Source organism: Phoca vitulina, unplaced genomic scaffold (assembly GCF_004348235.1).
Source record: "Phoca vitulina isolate PV1807 unplaced genomic scaffold, GSC_HSeal_1.0 scaffold40, whole genome shotgun sequence".
In the NCBI taxonomy this organism is placed as follows: Eukaryota; Metazoa; Chordata; class Mammalia; order Carnivora; family Phocidae; genus Phoca; species Phoca vitulina.
In genome coordinates this window covers 3,399,471-3,425,998 of record NW_022589743.1, presented here as the reverse complement: position 1 = coordinate 3,425,998, position 26,528 = coordinate 3,399,471, and the positions used below count along the sequence as shown (strand labels likewise).

The 26,528-nt window shown below is 47.0% G+C and overlaps 1 protein-coding gene and 1 non-coding gene across 2 annotated transcripts; both read left to right on the top strand.

The window, feature by feature from the left end:
• Positions 1 to 13,194: 13,194 nt before the first annotated feature.
• Positions 13,195 to 13,294, top strand: LOC116647772. Its single transcript, XR_004302378.1, has one exon. It is a non-coding gene; the product is annotated as a U6 spliceosomal RNA (small nuclear RNA).
• A 9,191-nt stretch (positions 13,295 to 22,485) lies between these two features.
• Positions 22,486 to 26,321, top strand: GIP (gastric inhibitory polypeptide). The gene is made up of 5 exons (XM_032429241.1): positions 22,486 to 22,571; positions 23,804 to 23,950; positions 24,519 to 24,611; positions 25,331 to 25,432; positions 26,312 to 26,321. The coding sequence occupies exons 1-5, from the start codon at positions 22,486 to 22,488 to the stop codon at positions 26,319 to 26,321; spliced, it is 438 nt and encodes a 145-aa protein (XP_032285132.1).
• The last annotated feature ends 207 nt before the right edge of the window (positions 26,322 to 26,528 follow it).

Genomic DNA, 26,528 nt, shown 5'->3' with positions numbered 1-26,528 from the left:
TGCACCCCACCCCTGAAGTTGTCCGGAGCCCGCGGCGGGGAGGGCGGCCTGAGGGCGCGCAGAGGTCGCGGGAGAGTTCGGGGAGGCCGGGGAGAAGTGCCCGCGGCGCGCTGGGAGGCGGACGACGCGGCGCTGCTCCTTCCCTTCTGTCCGAAACCCCTCCGAGCGGGCTGGTGTGTCACGTTTCTCCGCGGCCGCCCTGGCGCCGCCTCTAAATAAAATCGACTTGAAAAAAAATGGAGCGGAAAAAAAAAAAAAAAAAAGGCGAAGCCACGTGGTGAAAGCCCCCACCCACCCTGCTCGGGAAGACCCCCGAAGCCTCTGGGCCCATCGGCCCTCCAGCCCGGCCCAGCCCACCAATCTCCAGCCTGGGGGCGGGGGGGCATTCAACTCACCCCCCGGGGGAAACAGGGCGGTGGGGGCTGCGTTCCCGAAGCTCTACTTGCCCCCTCCCCCTTGGCAAGAATCTGGCCCCAAGGGAGGCGCCCCGCCCCCACCCATCCCCCTACCCCGGCCCCGGCTGGGGGAGGGTGGTCGGGCCCAGAATCTCCCACCTCTTTATGGGTAAAACGTACGGTTATTTTTTATTCGTGCGGTGGCTGGGGGGAGAGTTTGCCCACCCTACCCCGGTTAACTGCTAGCGACTGACAGGCGGGGGACGGCCGAGATAGACAAAGAGAAGCTGAGGACTCTGGGGTCTTCAGGCGGGGGTCGCGCGAGCCGGTGATTTTAAAAGAAAGGCGCTTTTCCCCTAGATTTTTAAGTGAGGGGTCTCGGCCTTCCCGGCCGCAGCCCTAGGAGACTCCTCCGCCTCCGGGCAATCCAGGACCCAGGGACCCTGCGAGCGCGGGACCGGGAAGCTAGGAACACGGGGGACCGCGGCTGGGAACGAGGGATCCGCAGGAAATCATGTTTCGGGATTCCCACGGGAGAAGGGTGGCTCGCACCCGGCTTCCGCCGCCGAACGAGACCGTCTCGGGGTCTAGGGGGGAACGCGCGGCTCCGGCCCAAGCTGACCCCAGGAGAGAGGGAGGGGTGGAGAGGAGGAAGAGGAGTGGTAGCGTGAGCAGACCCGAGCGAACCGAAGGGGGAGGTCTCAGGGAGGGAGTGACCGGGTGGAGATCCGAACGCTCCCCTCCTCCCTCCCTGACGCGGGGGCAGACAGGTGGAGTCCCCTCCGTCCGCCCCACCCAGGCCGGCGACCGCAGCTTTCCCAGCGCCGGGTTCGGGTCTCGGAACTTTGTTTGGGGTGCAGCGTTCGGATCCGGGCGGGAAGGCGGGAGAGGGGCCGGGGGCGGGGGGCCGAGGGCTGAAGCCCCGCCCACGTCCCCAGGTCAGACCCGCGGGGGGAGGGGGTAATTTCCGCTCGGCGCTCGGGGAAGCGAGGGGCGGGAGCTGCGAGGAGGGGGCGGCGGCCCCTCCCCCCTCCCGTTCCTGGGGAGGGGGAAGCGGATCCGCCCTGGTCCCTTTCCTCGCCTTTGACCAACTCGCTCCGGATCCTCCGGCCCCGGGAGCCCGAGGGACGGACCCGACTGGGCAAGGGGCGACACGTGGGCGGTCGCACCCCGTCTCGGCGGTGGGGGAGGGGGCAGTTCGCCGCGCGTTTCGGAGTCCAGGATAGGCGGCGGAGAGCGGGACGCGCGGTCCACGCGCAACCGGGATCCCGGGCCGAGTGGCGGGCGAGGGCAACGAGTTCCCAGCGGAGGGGGCTGGGACGGCGCCGGGGCTCAGGGGGTGGCGGAGAGCGCAGCCCGGGTACCCCGGAGCCCCCCTGGCCCGGGGACCGGGGAAAGAGGGGGTGGACCCCCAGTAATGCCAGACTCTCCCTGAACTGGGCGGAAGCTCGGGTTTTACTCGGGGTTCTGCGGGTGGGAGAAACAATTTTGTCGGGGGCACGCGTGCTGCGAGGGCAGGTGAGGAAGGGGGTCACTCTCCCTTTCCCCGTCCCCGACCCCATTGTCTCAGTCGCCTGCGGCCCGGGCCGACTCCGCAACACGTGTTGGCTGCACTGATAGGAATGCCTTGGATTTTTTTTTTTTTCTTGTTATTATTTTTTATTTGCAGTCAGTGAACTGACTCCCGACTTGGGCGCCCCGCTCTTCTGCCAGACGATTTTATACCGTTCAAAAAGTCGGGAGTTAAAAGACCACACGCCGCACCTTTGTCCCCCTCCCGGTTTTCCCCGCGCGCTGCAAAGAAATGGGGCTTGGGCGTGGGGGGAGGGCTTCCAACTCGGTTTCTCCATCTCCACCACCTTCAAAACCCACTCTCCAAATCCGCGTTTTGTTCTAGCCAGCCACGTGTTTGTCGGATTTGGGGGTTTGTGATTTTTTTCTTTGCATGGGGCGACAGAAAATACTATGAGCTGTTAGTTGCTGAGTAGAAAAAGAATGTTTTCTAGGCAAGAAGGTGGGCGACGTCTATATCCTACCCCCCCCACACCCCCGGCCCTCCCCCCTCCCCCACCGTTTCTGACTCTTAATATCTAGTCAGCTCTTTGACCATAATTTTCACACAAACCAACGAGCTGGAAACGGTGTCTGCCACATAGTAGGCATTCAATAAACATTTTTAAAATGAAAAAACCAGCTAATACAAACTGCAGGGCAAAGAGAATTCAGAGAAAAATTGAGAGTCCAGGGGAAAAAAAAAAAAAATCTTGCCAGAATGTGTGTCTGTTGCCCGGGGACTTTCTTGGTGATGTGTGTGGACTTTTGAAAGGGCTCAAAGATGGTCTCAGAAAGGCTGTTGTATTCCTTGGCCTCTTCCTAAAAAGGAGCCCCAATCTCCTGAAATCCTTTCTGTTATATTGGGGAACAAGAAAGAGGGTCCTAGGCAGGGCACTGCAGTTCCCAGAAACTTTAAGTGCTGTTTCCTTCATTTAATTTAAATCTCTAAGAATTAATAGAAGCACCTCTCAGGGTTTCTCCCTGGGGAACATGCCTACTACTCTATCTCTTTATTCCTAAAACAAAAGCAAGTTACACCCCACAAAAATTTCCATCCAGACCTCTAAACTCCTGTAAAATGCAGTTCACCTTTTCCTATCCTAGATTCAAAGGGAAACAAAAATTGTAAAAGTAATAATTGAATTCAGTTCACTTTTAGATTTTTTTTCCATGTAAAAAATATAAAAGAAAGAGAATAGAAGTTAGTTGAATTTAGTTTCTTTTACATGTTTTAAAATGACAGTAGGGGAGAAGATACACATTTGTGAAAATAAAAACTTACCAACTATTGCTAAATTGAAACTGATTAGTTCTTTTTAAAAATCAGATGTTTCAGTGAATTCTAATCCTCCCCCCTGCCCCCACCAAGGGCTTCTGTGTATAGTCAGAGGCTGCAAGAACACAAGAGAGCGGAGACAGCTGGGGTGAGATGCAGACCTTTTTAGCCCCCAAATCAGTTTTGCCTCAGTGATCTGGCTATTTTAGGCTGGGGTTGGGGGCACTGAATGATGTTGACTGGTGCTTCATCTCCCCTCTGAGTGAGCCCAGCACTAAAATTAACCTGAGGGTAGGGTTATTTCTTGTCAAGACTCACATTCCTAGGATAGGGATAGGAATGGGCCAGCTTGGAATGCCATGCCACAATTTATCATTCCCCTTTTCTGCCTTTTCTTTTGTTATTAAAGACAACTAATAAACATTGTATTTGTTTTCCCTTTTGTTTCTACACAGCTTCTTTGAGAAAGATTGATCATCAGTGCAGTATCAAACTTTGTAAGAATTAAAAATATAGCTGCAGGATAAATTATTTTCTTTAATAACATTTTTATTTTTATTATTTTATTCCACTTATTTACTATCATTGGGATTTTTTTGTTTTGTTTTGTTTTGTTTGTTCTCCTCTTCCTCTCTCTCCTTCCTCTTCATTTTTCCTGGAGAAGTGTTTGGTCTAGTTAACAGGATTCAATTCTCTGAATCCAGAAACACTGAAACTTGACTCCATTTTAAAGATGGGATTCTGATCTATTTTCCTTCAATGTGGACATACAAATTCAGAGAGAAAAAAAAAAAAAACCCAAAGACAGAAAACAACTTTTTTAACAAAATGGAAATATGACATGAGAAAATCAATTCCCTTGTCCTAGAGTATTAATTTTATTTTTAAATGTTTCTTCCCAATATTTGTCCATTGCTAATAGTTTGAGATTTTGTCATCTTATTTGTATATCTTCATTTTTCACTTGCTGTTCTACCGTTGCTGCCTCAAAATTTTCATAACTGTCATTTTTCACCAACGTGTAACATTTAATCCAGTAGATGTGAGTTAATCATTAATCGTTATTTTTAGATATATAAGTTACATCGATTTTTTTTAAACTTTTGTAAGTGCTGAATAGTTATTTGGGAACATATAACTTTTTCTTCTCTTAAATTAGCTCATTTGAATAAATCCCCAGAATATAAACTTCTTTTTTAATCTTACATTTGTCTTTGACTTCCTATTTTAAAAGTTCACATTTTACAAAAGGGAGGACACAAAAAATTGGAAAGCACTTAGGAGGGAAATATATTAAAATAGAACTTTTCTGTGTTTTATTTCCTAATGAATCCTAATCAATTTTGAAATAGAGTTATGGTTTCTATGAAATATAGAAAAAGAAAGAATTCACATTTATTGAGACAGGGCTACTTAGACTTCACAGTTCTTGGAGGAATTTGTTTTTTGTTTGCTCGGGTTTTATTTATTTTTCTGTTGTTTGCTTGTTTTTTCCTTGTTACTGCCTTGGGATATTTTGTTTCTGCCAGCAACTTGAAGTCTTGTTGTGGTTCTTTTAAATGCCCATAAACTTTGAAGAAGTGTAAATGAGTCCCAATTTAAAAGCACATGAAGCATTTTCTCCTGTCAAATAAATAAGGATAATTATGTGTTTAAGATAACTCATAAAATGTAAGGGAATTGTAAACAGCAAAGGAAAATTTCCTCCTTCAAATTATTATTGAAAAGTGTTCCATGTTGAAGACCTTAAAAAGAAATGTGTTTAAAAAGACTCAAAGACAAAAAAGAACTTTAAGAACAATCATCTGTTTTTCTATGGGTCACGCAGCCTGTGTGACAAAACTGCTCAGTGTTTTGTTTTGACTCAGGTTGGCGATGTAGAAACCTCCAGATAAGGAAGGGAATCGTTTATTTTGTTAACTTTTGGAAAATAGATGGTTCCAAATTCAGTTTGTGAGTAAATTAAACTACACCACACTAGCCCTATTGACAAACGTACAAGAAAATGGTCAATAACATTCCTCACACTACACGACTGCTGCCTTTTGCATTTTTTTGACTCTAAAATCATTTGGTTAAAAGATAATGAGCAATTTTGTGTAGTCCCTATGTGGCACAAAATGCAAAATAAGTCACAGGTTAATTTGGGGGAAGATTGTAGAATTCAAGAAAAGACAAGGAAATGTTATTTTTCAAAATAAAACAAATTGTAAAAAGCAACAAAAGAGAGAAAATCCATACCTCAATATTATTTAAAGTGGAAATAGTAATAAGACAATTAGGTACTTGACATCCACATAGCTTCTAAGTATGCAAATGATTCTAATTCAAAATGCATCAGTTACAACATCAAACTGCATGGAGTTAATTCAGTTTTAGCTACATAACATCTATGCTTTTTAAGACTAAAAGAATGTTTCTATCTAGAAAGCAAATTATTTTTGTTTGCTTTAAAATTTTATTCCTGATGATAAGATTAATTGCTTTTACTCCTGTTGCTAGTTAGGATTTTTTTTTTTTTTTTTCCAGGAGCTGTCTCAAATATTTCAGAATGCTTAAGAGGGAATGCTACTATGATTTTTTATATTTAGGTTTAAAAAAATTATACACACATACTATTTCACTAATACCTCATCACCAAAATACTCATTAAAAACACTTCATCTGTCTCTGTAAAACAAATCAGTTTTACAAAGAAAAGGGACCCAGCCTACTAGAATGTTATTTTGGTTGTTTGACTAAGCTGAGATATAATTCTAAAAAATGATTTCTGATTTTCATGGGTCAACTATCTAGAAAGAGTTTTGGTCCACACACCTCTCCCAAAAACACTCTCAATTTTTAAAAAATTATTAACACAACTTAATTTCCATTCTTAAACATAACCTGAAAGTATTTGGTAAGCATTTATATGCTAAATTGTTCAATACATTTTTATGATTTTCTTTTCACTTCTAAAATGTGTTTACAAAGTGTGTAGAAAATAAATATTAGAGTTATTTCTAAATTGCTTTGAAATGAGGTTCATGATGTCCTTCCCTATCTTCCTCTTCCTCCCTGCCCCTCGCCCCCCCCCCTCCCCTTTCTCCCCCCCCTTTTGTTCCTCCATTTTTCTTCCTACTCCCGACACTGTCAATTCCTTTCCTCCTCCCCCTTTCCCTTTACCCTCTTTTTAATTTTTCTTTTTTCTTTGTTACTTCTCTTCCCCTTTTTATTCTTCTTTGGCTCCTCTGCCCCCAACTCATTTCTTTCCTCTTTTTAATCAATAAACCTATCCCAACTTTCTATACTTCATTCCTTCCCTTTTCCTTTTTCCTGTCCCTCTATCACTAACTTGCTATCATTCAAGCTGTCACTTCTGGTGAAGTGGAAGGCTACAGAGATGCTTGAGTTATTTTATACACCAAAACAAAAAGCTCGTTACATTTTTGAGGTGAACATCAATTGATTCAGACCACAGAGCTCCCTGTTCTCCCAGCATTTATTGTCTGAACATTCACTAGACACTTTTACTTCTTTGTATCATTTTTCCTGTGTCTTATGTTGCTTATAACTGATTTTGTTATTAGCATTTTATGTATCAAATCCTTGAGGGCACAGCCTATGTATCACCCAAGGAGTTCCAACACAATGCTGACAGGTGTCCAAAAATACATAGTAGGTATCTTTTGATACTATCTGGAAAGACATGGTCAGTGTGATCAAATAAAATGCTGTGTTCAGCCTGTAATGCTTTTTCTTTTTTCTTTTTTGTTTCTTTCTTTTTCTTTCTTTCTTCCTTTCTTCCTTTCTTCCTTCCTTTCTTTCTTTCTTCTTTCTTTCTTTCTTTCTTTTTCTTTCTTTCTTTCTTTCCTTGTTTTAATTTTTGTAAATACAATACTCCACAATCCTCAGATTAAATACAGGTAAATTCAGTCATTCAAAAGGCTGATTGGTCTACGTCAAGAACAGCACGCAAGAGATATCTTTCGGCTTGTCACTCCCTAGACTTGTACCCATGACTGTCCTATGCCTGATGTCCATTGATGAGCATCCTCTTCACCTTGTGTCTGGTTAAGTAGCCTTGGAGTTCTTCTCAATTCAAGGCTTCAGGCAGTCAATGTCAACCATCAGAGTTAGTTGGCACAACCCTTTGCCATCCTTATCTCGATGCCATCCAACCAGGATGACAATCTCAAGGGACAGTCCACATGCACTTCCTGCCAACAGGTCTCTTAGGGTCTTCTTAATGGGAATGTAGCCAGCACCCCATTAACCATGTAAAGATTTATTATTTTGTATGTCATTTAAAGCAAAAGTGTCACCCCCACACAGCTGCCCATCTCAGTGATTCCCAGGATGTCTGGTACAGCCGCTTCCCATAATAGATGTTTATTGAATACCTACCTATCAATACAGCTATGAACACGAAGGAGAAGGCAAACCAATTTTTATAACAGCTAAATTAAAGCCAAATTTAAGCAGGTCATGAAAATAGCAAAGTGCTTTGTTTTGTTTTTAATTTATAATACTCATTACTAGCAAGAATATAGTGAAATAAAACATTCCATATGGCTGTGTGGGAGAACGATTTTAAGGCAACAAAAACCTTTAAAAATTCATATTATTTGACGTAGAAGTTGCACTTTTGAGTAATTTTTCTAACAAAAATCCAGTATATAGAACATTTTATTCAGCCTTAAAAAAGAAGGAAATTCTGGGGCGCCTGGGTGGCTCAGTCGTTAAGCGTCTGCCTTCGGCTCAGGTCATGATCCCGGGGTCCTGGGATCGAGCCCCGCGTCGGGCTCCGCGGGAAGCCTGCTTCTCCCTCTTCCACTCCCCCTGCTTGTGTTCCCTCTCTCGCTGTGTCTCTCTCTGTCAAATGGATAGATAAAATCTTTAAAAAATAAAAAAATAAAAATAAATTTAAAAAAAAGAAGGAAATTCTGATACCTGCTACAACATAGAGGAACCTTGAAAACATTACGCTAAGTAAAATAAGCCAGGTACAAAGGATAAATATGTATGAGATAACTAGAATAGTCAGATTCATAGAGGCAGAAAGTAGAATAATGCTTACCAGGGCTTGGGAGGAGTGGGTGAAGTGGGGAGTTAGTGTATGGAGTTTCAACTTGAGAGGAGAAGAAAGTTCTGGAGATGGATACTGGGATGGTTGCACAACAATGTAAATATACTTAATGCCACGGAATCTTAAAACACTTAAAAATAGCTAAAATTTAAAAAAAAATTTAAAGATTTTATTTATTTATCTGACAGAGAGACACAGCGAGAGAGGGAACACAAGCAGGGGGAGTGGGAGAGGGAGAAGCAGGCTTCCCGCAGAGCAGGGACCTGGATTTGGGGCTCGATCCCAGGACGTGGGATCACGACCCCAGCCGAAGGCAGACGCTTAAGGACTGAGCCACCCAGGCGCCCCTAAAATTAAAAATTGTATGTATTTATTTTTAAAGATTTATTTATTTGCGAGAGAGAGAGCAAGCAGGAGGGGCAGAGGGAGAGGGAGAAAGAGAATCCCAAGCAGACTTCCCGCTGTGCACAGAGCCGGACCTCGGGGCTCCATCCCAGGACCCGGAGATCACAACCTGAGCTGAAATCAAGAGTCAGCAGGTGAAACAACTGAGCCACCCAGGCGCCCCTGTGTTATGTATATTTTACCATTTTTTAAAGATTTTATTTATTTATTAGAGAGAGAAAGCGAGCACGCTTGCAACTGCGGGGGCAGAGGGAGAAGCGGGACTCCCCGCTGAGTAGGGAGCCCGACCTTTACCATGATTTTTTTTTAATACCATGATTTTTAAAAACAAAAATTTTAGCCTTTTCAAAATATCACAACAACAAAAAACTGAACAAAGATGTTATTTATCACTGTTAGGAAAAAAAAACTGTGAGCAATATAAATGCTTACAAACAGGGAAATCTTCAAATAACTTCAAACATAGCCAGTTGGTAAAATATTATGCAGCCATTAAAAATTATGTCCAGGGCGCCTGGGTGGCTCAGTTGGTTAAGCGTCTGCCTTCGGCTCAGGTCATGATCCCGGGGTCCTGGGATCAAGCCCCTCATTGGGCTCCCTGCTCAGTGGGGAACCTGCTTCTCCCTCTCTCTCTGCCCCTCCCCCCCACTTGTGCACAAGCACACACTCTCTCTCTCTCTCTCTCACAAAAGTAAATAAATAGATAAAAATCTTTAAAAAAAATTATGTCTGAAAGGGGTTTAGAAAAACTTAGGGGACGTTTATAAAAAAAATGCACATCACAAAATTTAGTATTTGTGCTCATATAGTCTGTATGATTGGACCAATCTTAACAACAATGAGAAAAGCTACATGTACATTAAAGACAAGAAATTACCTTACAGAAACTCTTGCATATGGATACCCAGAATGTGTACAAGAATATTCATAGCAGCATTGTTTACAATAACAAAACCTAGAAACCCTACAAATGTCCATCTCCAAGGAGAATGGATAAGCAAAGCTGGGTATAGTCCTACAATGGAATCTGGAGGCAATCACAATAAAGGAACTTCTGCAATGTGTATCAACGTGAGTGAATTTCACAATTCTGACCAATAAACAAAAAGAAAAACCCAGAGACTGAAGAATATGCACATAATGGTTCCGTTTATAGAAGTTTAAGAATATGCAAAAGTAACATTGTGTTGTTTAGGGATGTATCCAGAAGAGGTTGAACTTTAAAGAAAAGGAAGAGCCCTGCAACTGCTAGGTGGCTTTTAACCACCTTGGAGCCCTCTCCCAAACCATGGACCAAATGGAAACAATAAAGCTTTCTGCAGAAAAAAGGAAAGGAAAGAAGGGAAGGGAAGGGAAGGGAAGGGGAGGGGAGGGGAGGGGAGGGGAGGGGAGGGGAGGGGAGGGGAGGGAAGGGAAGGGAAGGGAAGGGAAGGACGAGTATGATAAACAAAATTCCAGAATGTGGTTAATTCTGGGAAGTAGCATAGGGATGATTGTGGAGGGGCTCACAGGGCACTTCAAAGATATTGGGGATGGATGTTCTAGTTCTCAATCTGAGCGGTAGCTACACAAGTATTTTATTATTTATTCTTTTAAGCTGTACATATATGGTTTACGTTATCTTTCTTAAGTATAAATATTTCATAACAAAAATTAATTGAAATAATAAAAAGTCTGGAAAACACTGTTAATAATAACTCTCTGGTTTTGAGAAGATTAGTGGATTTCTCTCTATTCCTGTCTGTTTCTCTCTCCCTTTCTCTCTCCCCGTTTCTCTCTCTCTTGACTCTACTATATTTTTCAAGATTTCTAGACTATTACGTTTTTATAACAAACTTAAAAAAAAGTCAAATGGATGTTCAAATGAATCACCCTGGAATACCTTTACAAACCAAATAGGGAATAGTTTTGGATCATCCATTCTTCCAAGATTTGAGGCAGCCAGAAATCTTCCATTAGCGACCAGGGTTGAGGGTTAACTGCAACTCACCCTGATCAATCACGGATGTGGCTTGACTTTAGCTAAAGGTCTGATTAATTATACATGTATTCATAATAAACTGAGATGGTGTGTACTGAAACTCAGGACCAGCATGGTAAACAGGAACCAAGCACGCAGATTCACACCTGCCCAGTCTGTCCTGGATCTTGCTGATATACTGCTCCTTTCAACTCCCATGCATGAGCTTTTTTGTTTTTGTGTACATTCACTGGAAACCTCTAAGGCTGAAGCCCATTTCTGCCTCATCAGTCTGGGAGTTCCTTGTGAGATCACGCCTTTCAGCACACTGGAAACCTCAGGGCAGGATCCATGTTGTTTCCTTTCTCTAAGTGAGCCGTTTCCATTATGTTCATCAACTAAGATCTCCTTTATTATTTTTCCATGAGCCCAGTGTTTTGAAAAATGTTGCCTATCAAAAAATTCCGATGACCAAGTAATAAATTGTTCTCAGAGTGAGTGGCTAAGCAGAGCTTCTACATAAGTGGCAAGAAGTTATACTATTCCCACCAAAAGTAAAGGGACTTGGAATTGGAATTTGTCCATACAACCTCGCCTGGAGCAAATGTCTGATTTGCATGAGATATCCTAACTGACTGAAAATAGTTTATGGATACTACTGTGCCCATTACACTTTCTTTCCTTCCTTCTTAGATCCTGGATCTGGGGAGCCTAGGGTTAGAGAAACATTCCTTAGGACCAGCTTTCCCGGTTCCAGCGCTATGCCCAGGAGAAGAGCAGAAAAGAAAAGAAAAGAGAGAGGATGTTGTAAAATGTGGTAAACACCCAAGGTGGGTAGCTTCATGGTTTCTACTTTGTATCAACTATGCCACAGATAAGCAGCAAAACCAGGATTCCAGCCTCATTGTCCTGGATCCCAAGTCCTTGTTCTTGCCCTTATGTAAGTGCAGCATTTAAAAATCCTAGTGCATGGAGCGCCTGGCTGGCTTGGTCCATGGAGCATGCAACTCTTGATCTTCTTAAAACATAAATAAACAAAAATTCTAGTACAACCCACACATATATCACAATTTACTTATTTATTTAGACTTTTAAAAAATATTTTATTTATTTATTTATTTATTTATTTATTTATTTATTTGACAGAGAGAGAGAGCGAGCACAAGCAGGGGGAGCAGCAGAGGGAGAGGGAGAAGCAGACCTCCGGCTGAGCAGGGAGCCCGACATGGGGCTTGATCCCAAGACCTTGGGATCATGACCTGAGCCGAGGGCAGATGCTTAACCTACTGAGCCACCCAGGAGCCCCACAATTTAATTTTTTTTTAAGATTTATTTATTTATTTGAGAGAGAAATAGCAGGGGGAGGTGCAGAGGGAGAGAGAGAATCCTCAAGCAGACTCCTCGCTGAGTGCAGAGCCCAACATAGGGCTCGATCCCAGGACCCTGAGATCATGACCTGAGCAAATCAAGAGTCAGATGCTCAACCAACTGAGCCACCCAGGCACCCCATCACAACTTATTTTATGCAGAGGTGTAAAGACAACTCAACAGAGAAAGGATAATCTTTTCAACAAATAGTGCTGAAACAATTGGATATTCAAATGCAGAAAATAAATTTCCTTCCACATCCCATCCTATATACAAAAAATAACTCAATCATGTACTTTAATCATTTAGGTCATATAACTAACTGTAAAGCCAAAAGCTATAAGGCTTCTAGGAGAAAACCTTTGTGACCTTGAGTTAGGCAAAGATATCTTAACATATGCCACCAAAAGCAAAATTCAAAAAGCCAAATTGATTAATAGGACTTTATCAAAATTTCAAAAAGGAAAAAAAAAAAAAAAAAAAACCTTCTTGCCTCTAGAAGGTAACCATTAAGAGAATGAAAAGACAAGCCACACGGGGCGCCTGGGTGGCTCAGTTGGTTAAGCGACTGCCTTCGGCTCAGGTCATGATCCTGGAGTCCCTGGATCGAGTCCCGCACCGGGCTCCCTGCTCGGCAGGGAGTCTGCTTCGTCCTCTGACCCTATCCCCTCTCATGTGTTCTCTCTCTCTCATTCTCTCTCTCTCAAATAAATAAATAAAATCTTTAAAAAAAAAAAAAAGAAAGAAAAGAAAAGACGAGCCACAGACTGGGAGAAAAATATTTTGTAAATCAGGCATCTCATAAAGGACTTGTATCCAAAATATGTAAAGAACTCTTAAAATTCAGTATCAAGAACACAAACAACCCTCTACCCCCAAAATGGGTGAAAAATGTGAACAAACATTTCACACGTCAAATGTTACAACCAACTTCAGAAAACGGTTTGGCAATGCTCACTGCAGCTGTGCGTATATTAAAATTGGAATGATATGGGGCGCCTGGGTGGCTCAGTCGTTAAGCGTCTGCCTTCAGCTCAGGTCATGATCCCAGGGTCCTGGGATCGAGCCCCGCATCGGGCTCCCTGCTCAGCCAGGAGCCTGCTTCTCCCTCTCCCACTCCCCCTGCTTGTGTTCCCTCTCTTGCTGTGTCTCTCTCTGTCAAATAAATAAATAAATAAAATCTTTTTAAAAAATTGGAATGATACAAGAGATTAGCATGGCTCCTGCGTGAGGGTGACACACAAATTCGTGAAGCGTTCCACATTTTTGATGCAGTTGATGACTGATAATGTGGACTTGTGAACATTAACAGTGGACGTCCACTGTCGCATTGTACAAAATCTCTGAAGTATAATTAAAAGTTTTTATTGAGCCCCTGGGAAAAAAAAGAAAAGAAAACAGTTTGGCAGTTTCTTAAGAAGTTAAACATATCCCAATCCTCAGTATTTACTCAAGAAAAAGGAAAGCATATGTCCATAAAACAACTTGTCCACAAATGTTCACAGCAGCTTTATTTGTAATAGCAAAAACTTGAAACAACCTAAATGTTCATCAACAGGTAAATTGATAAGCAAACTGTAATATATTCATATGATAGAAGAATCTTTCTCAGCAATAAAAAAAGACTATTGCTCATGCTACAACTGAATCTCAAAATCAGTATGCTGAATGAAAGAAACCAGACAAAAAAGAATACATACTGTATGATTCCATTTGTATAAAAGTTTAGAAAATACAAACTAATCTATAGTAACAGAAAGCAGGTCAGCGGTTGGAAGAGGTGAGCAGGAGAGAAAGGGCTCAAGGAAATTTCGGGGGATGGTAGATATGTTCACTACTTTATTTTTTAATTTTTTTTTTTTTTAAGTAGGCACAGAGCTTGAAATCACAACCCTAAGATCAAGACCTGAGCAGAGATCAAGACTCGGTCGCTCAATGACTGCATAACCCAGGTGCCCCAATTTTTTTTAAGTAAACTCTATGCCCAACATGGGGCTCGAACTCACTACCCCACGATCAAGAGTTGCCTGCTCTACCTGCTGAGCTAGTCAGGTGTCCCAATATTCACTACTTTGATTGTAATGATGGTTTGATGGGGGAAGACATATGTTAAAACATCAATTATACACTTTACATTAAATATGTGCAGTTAATGATGTGTCCGTTATACCTTGATAATGCTGTTTTTAAAAACCTCTATACTGTGGAGGGAGTGGTGAATTGGAAAATAACCATTTTCCATCATCGTAGTGAAGACGGGTTCATTTCTTCAAGCAAGAATCAATGGTCGTGAGGAGCCTGGGTGGCTCAGTCAGTTAAGTGTCTGCCTTCGGCTCAGGTCGTGATATCGGGGTCCTGGGATTCAGCCCCGCGTCGGCCTCCCTGCTCTGCCGGGAGTCTGCTTCTCCCTCTCCCTCTGCCTCTCCCCCTACTCCCCTGCGCATGCTCTCTCTCTCTCTCTGTCTCTCAAATAAGTAAACAAAATCTTAAAAAAAAAAAAAAAAGGATCAATAGTTATTAAATAAATCTGAGGATGGGGAAGTCTGATGAGGAAAGGGGTATTTACATTGTCTTAAAGTGTCTCCCTGTCAATTGCTTATTAATTATAAGGAGAAAAATAGTAACTATACAGTGGAAAAATCCAACAAAACTTTGGGTGGTCAAAATTATCATCAATCATGGGCAGGTAGACATCTTGTGCCTCCATGTGCAATACCTTGAAAAGGACACACTAATTTTTATATGGTATTCTGGCCACCAGGCATAACCTGAATTTAATAGGGAAGAAAGAGCAGACAAAGCCAAACTAAGAAACATTCGATAACATTAACTGGCCTGTACCCTCAAAAATGTCAATGTAGGGGCCCCTGGGTGGCTCAGTCAGCTAAGCATCTGCCTTCGACTCAGGTCATGATCTCAGGGTCTTGGGATCGAGCCCTGCATTGGGCTCCCTATTCAGTGGGAAGTCTGCTTCTCCTTCTCCCTCTGCCTCTCCCTGCCCCTCTGCTCATGCTCTCTCTCTCTCAAATAAATAAACAAAGTCTTTTATTCTTTTAAGTCAGTATCATGAAAGACAAAGAAAGGCTGAGAGAGAAACCGTTAAAGGAAAATAAGAGACATGACAAATGCAATATGTGATCCTGGACTGAATCTGATAAAGAAGGGGAAATACCCCAAAAGACATTATTGGGACAATTGAAAAACTTGTAATATGGACTATATGCTTTATATCAATGTTAAACTTCTTGAATTTCATCATTGTACTTATTGTGGTTATGTGTGTGAATCTCCCTGTTCTTAGGAAATACACATGGGGCAGCAGCTCTTTCTGCCCATTGGTCCTGTCCCCGTGCTTTAATAAAATCACCTTTCTGCACACACACACACATGCACACACACACATAGACAAAAGGAAATATACATGAAAATATGAAGTGGTAAAGGAACATAATGTATATAATTGACTTTCATATGTTTATAAGATAATGGAATGATAGAACAAAGTGGCAAAATGCTAAAAATCGGTGTATCTGTGGGTAATTGGTGTATCTGTATTACTTTTGCAAGTTCCCTGTAAGTTTTAAATTATCTTAAAATGAAAGCTTTACGTCTGCCTTCGGCTCAGGTCATGATCCCAGGGTCCTGGGATCGAGCCCTGCATCGGGCTCCCTGCTCAGCGGGGAGCCTGCTTCTCCCTCTGCCTCTGCCTGCAGCTCTCTCTGCTTGTGCTCTCTCTCTGACAAATAAATAAATAAAACATAAAAAAAAATAAAAAAATAAAATGAAAGCTTTAAAAAACCTCCAGGCTAATGACATCAGAATCTCTGGGGATGGCGCTGAGGCACTGGGATTTTATTTTATTTTATTTTTAAGTAGGCACCACACCCAATGTGGGGCTCAAACTCACAACCCTGAGATCAAGAGTCGCATGCTCTACTGACTGAGCCAGCCAGGCGCCCCAAGCCATGGGGATTTTAAAAAGCTTTCCAGGCCAGGATGCCAGAGATGGCAAATAACAGTACAAGATGTGCAGTTAAATTTGAATTTCAGATAAACAACAAGTTAAAAACTTTTTTTAAAAAAAAGATTTTATTTATGAGAGAGAGAGAGAGAGAACGACCAGAGGAGGGGCAAGGGAGGGGGAAAAGCAGACTCCACTGAGTGCAGAGTCTGACAACAGGAGAGCGGGGGCTGGGTCCCACCCAGTACCTCCAGACCATGACTTGAGTCAGATGCTTAACTGATTGAGCCACCCAGGTGCCCCTAAAAACATTTTTTTAGTATAAGTATGTCCCATGCAGTATTTTCTGCCTAACTAGCAAGGACTGTCTTAGAATACAACTCATTTTGATATCTGTACTCTGCTGGTCTTTGTGGAATATTAGAGAAGTTTCTTGCTTTATCTGTCTTCTGTATATAAAATCATCTCAATTCTCACTCTTGCAGAGAGAAGGGGACTGAGATAAATATAAGTAGATACTAAATGAGTTCATGGCGATGAACAGAAATGTCTCATGAATCTAGCACCTTCTGTAATAATAACAATAATGGTCAATATTTTTTAGGGCAGATTATGTATATGGTAGCCAACCTCTAAGGTGGCCCCCAATGATCCCTACCTCCTGGTATTCACAGCCTTGTGCAGTCCCTCCCACATCATACCAGGGTTGGTCTATGTGACCAATAGCATAAAGCTGAAGGGATGGTATGTCATTTCTGAATTTCACTTAGACTTTCATCTTAGGTGCATGACTTTGCTCCGAGGGAAGAAGCGTGGAGAGGTCCACATGGTGAGGAACTGAAGCCTTCAGCCTACAGTCGTGGGAACAAGGTTGGAAGGTGAGCTACAGCCCCAGGCTTCTGAGATTGCAACTCGGCCAACAGCTGACTTCAGCTTCATGAAGACGCTGAGCTAGAAGCATCCAGCTAAGCCACTGCCAGATTCCCAGTCCTCAGAAACTGTGTGAGAGAGTGAATGCTCTGTTGCTTTACACTGCTAAAGTTTGGAGTGATTTGTTACCCAGCGAAAGATCACTAATGTATCAAGATACAGTGTAACACAATGTATCTGCTCAGTGTACTTGTTTCCCAAACCAATTCTGTCTCTCATTATCTGAGACAGAGAGAGAGAGAGATTGAGAGGGAGGTCATGAGCATGAATAGGGGGAGGGTAAGAGGGAGAGGGAGAAGCAGAGTCCCCGCTGAGCAGGGAGCCTGACTCAGGGCTCAGTCCCAGGACCCTGAGATCATGACCTGAGCCAAAGGCAGGTGATTAACTGACTGAGCCACCCAGGTGCCCCCCCCAAATCAATTCTTTGATGTAGGAACTTTACACTCCCATTTTACAGAAATGGGAACCGCAGCACAGAAAGAGCAGGTTGCTCTAAATCACCCACCCCACTAGTAACATCAGCGGGCCTGTCTGCACAGCCCTCACCCCTAACAGGGAATTTCACAAGCCTTCCCTGTACCAGGTGAGGGGCAGAGTCAGCCTGGGTTGTTTTTTTTTTTAAAGAGAGAGAGCGCGTGAGCATGAGTAGGGGGAGAGGGAAGGGCAAGGGAGAAGCAGACTCCCCGCTGAGCAGGTAGCTGGCCTGCGGGGCTCGGCCCCAGGACCCCGAGATCATGACCTGAGCCTAAGGCAGACGCTTAACCGACTGAGCCACCCAGGCATCCTAGCCTGGCTTTGTTTTTTCATCTTACCAAATGCTCACCATAGAGTGAGGTGGAGATCATTGTAGAGAATACCACCCACCAACACTGGTAGGATGCCTTCAAGTTAACAAGACATTAATGTCACACTTACCTATGAGGTAGGGAGGACTGATTCTGGTTTTCTTTTGGAGGGGGGGGAGGTTGTTTGTTTGTTTTTTAAGTAGGCTCCATACCCAACGTGGGGCTTGAACTCACCACCCTGAGATCAAGCATCGCATGAGCCAGCCAGATGCCCCCAGATTCTGTTTTCTTATCTCCAATTCAGAGATGGGCAAACTCAAAGCTCAGAGTGGATAAGGGCTTTGCCCAAATCCAAACCTCACCTGGCAGTGGCTGGCGGGTGGAGCTGGGGCTTGAACACCTGCTCCTCCACCCCACGGGCTACTGCCTAGTCTCCTTAAAGAAGGGTGTGGTTGCTGAGGTTGCAGAAGGTGCTCCCCATACCCATCACAGGAATGGGTGTGTGGTGGGGGGCCTCACTGGGGACCCTGGAAGCTGTCCCCGTTCAGGGAAAAGGAAGGGGAAACCCTCTCTTCTCACCCCACCCCGCCCTCCCCTAGGAGGTTCTCCCACAGGACAGATAAGGGGTCAGGAACGCTACTTTCTCTGGGACTCCCGGCCCTTTGGCCTTTCACCCTAAATGCACCACTAGCTCTTGCCCTCTCTGGAAGTGAGAGCCGTGTGGCCACCCCTCCCAGTTCTAACACTGCCCACAGTTCTCTTCCCATGGACTAGGTCGCAGCTACTAAGGGCTGAGCTCTTTTCTTGATGAACAAAAGCGGACAAAATATGGACTTTGAAAACAGCAAGAGGGATTGGGGTTAGAACTGAGAGGGGACTTCCAAACTGATTCCTTATAGCAGATGGCCAAGAGAGGTTGTAGGTAGTATCTTCCCTGTTTTTATTTTTATTTATTTTTATTTTTTATTTTTTTTTTAAAGATTTTATTTATTTATTTGACAGAGAGAGACACAGCGAGAGAGGGAACACAAGCAGGGGGAGTGGGAGAGGCAGAAGCAGGCTTCCCCGTGGAGCAGGGAGCCCGATGCGGGGCTCGATCCCAGGAACCTGGGATCATGACCTGAGCCGAAGGCAGACACCCAACGACTGAGCCACCCAGGCACCGCTCTTCCCTGTTTTTAGTGGAGAGTTTTATTTCTTTATTTTAATTGAAGTGTAGTTGACATATTATATTCGTTGGGGGTAAGTCGCATAGTGATTCGACAATTATATACGTTGCAAAATGCTCACCACCATAAATGTAGTTACCATCTGTCACCATACAAAGTTAGTATAATCTTACTAAGTATATTCTTTCTTAAAGATCCCTCTGAACAGTATCTTGGTCTGAGGGGTATTGGGGCTGATGTGGGCAAAAATGTTTGGGACCACGACTGGGTTTGCGACATGACTGGGGAGGAAAGCTGGAGGTGACCCTTCTAGGAATCCAGCATAGACCCGATGACTCAGCAAAGTTTGTCCCTCTGTCTCCTCTGCAGGAGAAGAGTATAAATCTGCCACCTGGTGTAGGAGAGCTCAGAGAGGGATGTCTGTCTTCTGAGTCAGCCGGGGAGCTTGAAGACCAAGTGAACCTCCGAAGCAGAGTCCCCCCGGCTGCAGCCGGCCGTCTGAGTCACCCTGGCCTGGTGATGCGGCTGGGCCTGGAATGTCTGCGGTGGCCCTCGGGCTGTGGCAGGGGTGGTGAGTCACCGCCGGGAGCTGGCAGAGTCCTCAAGCCCCACAGGCTCTTCTGCTGTGCCAGTTCTCATCCTGGAGCCCCGGTCAGAAGTCGGGAGGGTCTGGGAAGCAGGACCCCGGGGTTCTCGGGCAACAATACTGCCATGGTCCCTTCCTGGGCTGATTGCCTGGCTTCCATGTGTCCTAGACGCCCCTCGTGCACCCCCACTCTCTCCACCTGTCTGGGCCACTGGCCTTTGTATCCGGGCTTCCTCTTGCTTTCCCATCCCCTGTGACCTCTCTGACCCCTCACATCCTGGAAATTCGCCCCAGTGGACTGAGGGTCTGCCAGAGCCCCCTCCCTGTCCCCACCCCGCACACTAGGGCACTTCTCATGGCGCAGACAGGCTGGTGGAGTTGCCAGTAGATTTACTGAACTATTTTTATCAAGTCCAGCAGGCCCTTCCGATCCCTAGAAACTTCAGAAGGCCGTCTTTTCCATTCCCCAGCCTCCTGAGATGCTCTGGGGGTGGGGGCTCTGGGCTCCCCTGAGCATCTGGCATCTTCTCTGATCTCCTCCCCTGACCCTCCCCACATTCCTTCCTCTCCCAGGGCCCAGGCTACATTCTCCTTGGTGTGTCCACCGCAGGGCCTGAGAGCCAAAGATCAAAGGGAAACAGGTTGGGGGGCTGCCGAGAGGTCCGCTCCAAGAGGGGGTGGGCTGAGAATTTGAAGCAACAAAACTGGCCTTCAGAGCAGCCTGCCCCCAAAACAAATCCCCAGAGCACCAGGCAGGCACTCAGAGCTGCAGGGACCCATTCCAGAACCTTCTTGACTCTGGTTTGGCATCAGACCTAGGGTTTCCAGGGAATGATGTACACCCTTCTTGGATAACCTTGTGCCTCCAGGCAGGGGTGCCCAGGTCTTGACACAAACACTTCTGAGCCCATTAACTGTCGCTCAACAGGAAGCAGGATCACAAACACCCCCACATCCCGTTTGGAGGCCAAATCTGAAATGACGTCTAATCACTGCCCGTGGATAGCCAGGAGATGGAATTCGGAGAGCTTGCCCGGAGAGAAGTTTTTCTAGACGGTAAAAAATGGGTGGTAGGTGAGCGAGGTTTCTAGGAAGCAGAGGTGAATTGCCCCCCCTGGTCCAGCGACCTCTCATCCCACACAAGCACTTAATTTCATGCTGGAGCTGCTTCCTGGCCCCAGAGTTTACCTGGAAAGTGGCCTTTATTAGACCCTGGAGCTAATAAGCAGAGCATGAGCTTGGTTGTTGCTGGTTCAGAGCACTCTGGTGAGTGGAGAAGGAAGAGCCTGGGAAGGCGGCCTTGGGGATCAGCCCAAAATGCAGCTTCCGCCCTGTCCCTTCTAGACTGAGCCCTGAGGACAGACGCATGTACTAAGCGCTTGGAGAAAGGCAGACGCAGTACTTTGAGGAGTCTCCAGTCTAAGGGGCAGACATGGCCCTTAGCCTCCAGAAGCTTCCGTAGGATGGGGAATGATAGCCCCCGTGGTTCACACTCCTGATCTCAGAGAGCCCCCAGTCTGATCCGGGAGACAAAGCCCCTACGCTGGAGAGCCCCCAGTCTGTTGGCACAGACAAGTCCACATTGGGTGTCATAAACCTTTACAGATAGAATTGTGGCTGCCCACCTTCCTTCAAGTTCCCAAGGGGTAAGTACTTCTTTCCCCCACTCTATGCTGCCCCTATGCAGAAAGGCAGCTTGACTGCAAGTTCTCAGTTCCCAGCTACCCCAGGAAACCCCCATCCTTCATGGTCCCTCAACCCTCTCACTCTCCAGCCCTCTCCCCAGCCGGCTGGGATACCCCCCTAGATTTCACAATGGGGACATTGCCGCACTGCCAAAGCTGTGGGCCACTATCCAGAGCTGGGTTTCCAACGACTGTGCCCCACCCTCTCGGACCCAGGGGCAGCCTCTTGCCTGTGGGAGCGGTCCTACCCCAGCTAGTGCCACCCGACCTAAGGCACCCTTTCTAACTGAGGACACCTGTAAAGGAAGTAGGGCTAGAAGAATACGCGGCCCCATGCTCAGATGGGAGGAGGGGGGAGAAGAAAGGGGACACTTAAAGTGGCCTACCCACCGGGCAACTGGAGATACCCAAATGTTAATCATCGATTAGCACAGTTCAGGTGGAAAGGGCAACTTTATTACGCGTAAAATGGACTTAATGTGGCGGGAGCTGTGGACCTAATTTCTTGAGATAAGGCGCTTTTAGGCTAATCAGCAGGTCTGTGATGCCTGGGTATAAAGGAGCTACAGCAGACTTTCTTGAGACAGGCTCCAAAGGACCAGAAGGTAGGAGGAAGAAACCCCTGCCCTGTCCTTCTGGAAGAGCCAGGAAGGAAGCCAGGTAAGAGAGCGGCCTGGACAGAGGATGGATGGAGGGGATACTGGAGAGACAATCTACATGAGAAATAAGAAAGCAGCTCTCAGCATTCCTGTAACACCCAGGTGACAAAGGCAGGAGGACAAACAAGGTCTGAAGGCCCAGGGGGTCTTCAGTAGGGTGAAGAGCAGTGAGGAACCTTCCTCCCAAGCCCTGAAAACCAAAGCTAGACCTAGCCATGTTTGGGCTGCCGGACCCCGTCTTCCTGCAGGGGCACCCTGGAAAGAGCTTCCCTGAGTAGAGAGAGTGAAGCCCGAGAAGGAGAGGATGGAATGGTCCTACTTGTGGCTTTCACTTGGGGCAAGAGGGCTGTGATGGTTTAGGTGACCTCCAATCCGACAGCTGGAAGGCGGGCTGCTATGGATTCTGGAGGCTCCAAGGGGAGACTCACCAAACCACATGCCGGTGAGGTCCGGCCACCGGAGCCGGGAAGGGGGCAGTCAGGCCCACGGGTCTTGGCTGCTTTCTCCTGCCTGGACCTTTCCCCTGCTGCCCTCGTCCAGAGCTCAGTGCCCCCAGCTTGCAGAACCCACACATGCTCTGGGGCGTCAGCGGGACATGGCTGGCCATGCTGACTATCTCTGAGCACGGTGCTTCCCTCAGCCCGGTCCCTTTTCTCTCTTTGCTCAGGAAATCACCTTTGGAAGATGGTGGCTGTGAAGATCTTCGGTCTCCTGCTGGGGTCCCTGCTCCTGGCAGTGGTGCTGGGAGAGAAGGCGGAGGGTCACTCCAGGTAGGGCTGCAGGGGAGGGGTTGGGCACAAGGGAGGATGACCCGGTTCTGGTTCTCCGGGGGAGAGGTGGGAAAGGGAGGAATCCCAGGCCAAGAGGAAAGAAGCCGGAGGGGAAAACCGGCCAGCGTCTGTGTGCAGAGTGAGGACAGAACCCGAGAGTATTTATTACGAGCTACTGTTGCCACAGGGGAGAGACTGTGGTTAGATCTCTGGAAGGACTTCTCAGTGGTTAAGTGTCTGAAGTAGATGACAGTATCTCCCTTCCTAAGGAAAGCCTTAACCATTCATTTATGTGCATTTGATCAAATTGTGGAGAGGGCCCCCTGCACGCCAGCCACAGGAGATATATTAGTGCTGAGTGGTCCACAAATGCCTCGTGGAACACACGGGCCCCAGGGGGCAACAAAGAACCACCTAGGCGAGTTGCAAACTGTCCTGAGCACTTCGGGGGTGGGGTGGGGGAGCAGAGTGTCATGAACACATGGAGCAGGGGGCTCTGTGCTCTGGAGGACCGAGAGACTTGTCTGAGTAAAGAGCTGCGCCCTGTCGGATGCAGGAACTAGCCATGTGGTCCATCCACTGCATCCTGTAGATGGGAGGCACGGCCGTCAGACCGGTGCGAGTTGGGGCAACATCAGAGGTTGCGCACTTAGACCTGGGCCCGGACCGCCTGAGGCTAAATCCTGGATCTGCCACCTAAGAGATGTGCTAGATGAATCTCTCTGCCCCTTGGTTTCCTCAATCACAAAAAGGGCATAGAAATAGTGTCTACTTCTTAGGGGTGATGAGGGTCAAATGAGTCTGTGTAGTAAAGGGCTTACAGAGGACCTGCCACACAGTGAGGGCCGTTATGGAGGAGCTCACTCTTGTTCCTATCGACTGGGAACAAAGCCTTGAATCGGGGTGGGCCAGGCAAGAGGAGCAAAGGAGGGAACTGAGATCAGTCCTTTGGGATGAGGGGGACCCCTGATCCCTCTTTGCCCCGAAGCCAGAGTCACACACACCGAGGATGCAGGAAGTGGGTTCTAAAGCTGAGGATAAAGTCCCAGGGGCTTGATGCATAGACAAGAGGGGGTCTGCATAAAAACGGACTCCCAAGAAACCAGGGCATTTTTCTCAGACACTGGCCTCCTGTCGGTGACAATCATTTGCCCCTGCATGGTGCTTCCCCTCACCCCCTTCCGGTCCTGCGTTGTCCTGGCTTCTCTCTCTCTCCTCTCCCTGCCCCTCAGAGGCCACTCTAAGGTCAGTGGCTCCCGACCTCGAGGCCCCAGGTATGCTGAGGGGACCTTCATCAGTGACTACAGTATCGCCATGGACAAGATCCGCCAACAAGACTTTGTGAACTGGCTGCTGGCGCAGAAGGGGAAGAAGAACGAGTGAGTCGAAGCACACACTCCCTCCGGAGCCCGGGGCTGGCTGTACCTCCGGGCACACTGGATGCCACGCGGGCCACGCGGGCCGGCGCCTCCCAGCCCCACATGGTGCCTTTCACTGAGGCACCGATGGTGAGCTGGGCGACACGGTGGCCCTGACCAGGGCTCAGGCAACTGCTCAGTGGGGGGGGGGGGGCAAGGCAATTTTCCACTCCTTTTCTTCTAAGGAGAGGGATCAGGGAAGAGGTAGGGGCTCCCAGAGGAGCCCCACAGGGCTGGGGGCGAAGGCAGAGGGAGCTGAGATGCTGCTGGCAGTGGTGGCCACTGCGGACTTGGTCCTTCTTCCTTCTCTCGGCCAAGTCTCTTACCTCGTGCTGGCTGCTCGGTCGGCACGGTGGTAGATGCTGAAAAGCCGGACAGTGGCCGCTGAGGACAAGCAGTGGGGCGTTTGAATGGAGAAAGAGGTTTGCTCTGCAACTTGGATTAAGGTCCCGAAAGATCGGAGCCTTTGGGCTGGAGAACATCTGGAGCCTCCCCAGCCCCACCCACTCCCGCGTCTTTACCTTACCAGCTGGAAACACAACATCACCCAGAGGGAGGCCGCCGGGGCCCTGGAGCTGGCCCATCAATCGAACAGGAAGGAGGAGGCGAGGGAGCAGCAGGGGTGAGTCAGCCCACAAGGGAAGGGGTGGGGGCAGGGCCTCATTGTTCCCTCTCCCAGACCCCAGAGCAGAGCAAGGCCCCAGATAAGCATCCCCCTCCACTCCCAGTTCAGAGAGGGGTCTTCAAGAAACTCCTGGAGGCCAGCCCAGGCTGAAGGGAGAAGCCGAGGAGGAATAGGGGCTGGGGTCCTAGGAGGGGTTTGGGACCAGACTCCCTAAGATTGATGACTTTAGTCTGCAGAATCAGAGTCAAGGAGGGGCAGCGAAAGAGACGTCAGGGAGACCTCAGGAACTGGCTTCCCCACTTCTCCCCGACAGACCTCAGGAAGGCTGTTTGAGGAACAGGGACCCTTTGAAGGCCAGTCCCTTGACATCAGTTACCCCCTATCTGAGGAAGCTGAGGAATCTGTGGACCATTCTAAAGAGTGAATGTCCCCAAAGTAATCTCCTGGGTTTGGGGAATGCATTCGGGGATGCTCACAGAGGTGGACGGGTGGGGTGTCTCCCACCTGAATTCTGTTCAGCGTTGCCTGTGCTGAAGAGCCCCTGTTCCCCTGGCCCACAGATCAGGGTGGAGCTCTGAAAGCTGAGATAAGGAGAGGCAGCTGTGTTGACTCCCTCCCCCCAACCCAGCTGCCCTGTGGAGTCCCAGGCCCTGTATTTACTCACTCCGGGTGGGGCCCAGGCTCAAACAGCCTGCCTGAGGCTTTCTCCTTGGCAGCTCCCTACCCAAGAAGCCCAGTGATGAAGATTTGCTCAAGGATTTACTGATTCGAGAGCTGCTGGCCTGGATGGTGGATCAGATGGAAGTCTGCAGGCTCAGGTGGGGCTGTCGGGTGGCTTTGGGCGTCTTGTGTAGTGCTTACAAGCTTGAGCTTTGGGGCCGGACATGGGTTCGGATCGGCACCCCAGCACGTGCTAGCAAACTAATAAGCCTCTCTGAACCTCAGTGTTCTCATGAAAACAAGGCTTATTCAGACCACTTTGTGGGATTGTTGTCAGGTTTAAATAAGATAATCCGAGGAAAGAGCGGAGAGCAACCCGGGAGGAGTAATGGTTCAGTAATGTCGGCCGTTGTCATTACTGCTTGCACTTGGGTCTCCTCATCCGGGTGAGAGGCTGCGCTCACCTCCCCTGCCCACCTGAGCTAAGCTGCCCATCCTGGTCTCAGCTCTCCCTCTCTACCCTAGTCCCATGGCCCCTGGAGTTGGAGGTATGTTGCCCATCTATAGCCATTGTTGGTCTCATTGGTCCATCTCACCAGCCAGAAAGTCCTTTAATCTATTATGTCCCAGAAACAAGGGATGGCTAAATACCACGAAGGGGTCCATCTACCTAAAGGGTGAGACAGAACACTCATTCAAGATGCAGACACCAAGGCTTGGAAACCAAAACACATTTTCAGACTTCGCTGCGGGCGAGCTAGGGAGGGATAGAGGGAACAGATCTGGGATGGCTTCCTGCAGAGGGCAGGAAGGGCAAGAGGAACGTGACCAGAACCATGGAGGAGAGTATGAGAAATTCTCCATAGAGAGGTGGGTGCTTTTCAGAATTATTTTGCTTACTTATAATTAAAAAGGTAATTGGGAGGTAGGAGCAGCTGAACCATGGCTGGGTGCCAGGATGAGTTTACTTTGCTGACTCCGAGTAGATAATGACCCTCCTCTCCAACCACTTCCCCTCCTCTTTCCACTCTCCCCAGATTTCAGTGACTCAGACCAAACCCAGCTCGGGCCTGGACTCTGCCCTTCGCTCACTCAGGACTCAGCTCCACTCCAGGGTACCCAAGAGAATCCAAACCAGTCAAGTTTAAGCTGAAATAAATCCTTGTGCCCATTGTCAAAACTTGCTCAAATGTCTACTTGAGCACTGTTAATGTATGTGTGTCTGTGTGTGCATGCCACCCAATGAAAACGAGA

Bases quoted from the DNA above. Each gene is read 5' to 3' on its own strand.
- GIP (XM_032429241.1), top strand. From the start codon at position 22,486: ATGGTGGCTGTGAAGATCTTCGGTCTCCTGCTGGGGTCCCTGCTCCTG. The intron at 23,951-24,518 runs GTGAGTCGAAGC...TTACCTTACCAG, and splicing joins CAGAAGGGGAAGAAGAACGA to CTGGAAACACAACATCACCC. The intron at 24,612-25,330 runs GTGAGTCAGCCC...TCTCCTTGGCAG, and splicing joins GAGGCGAGGGAGCAGCAGGG to CTCCCTACCCAAGAAGCCCA.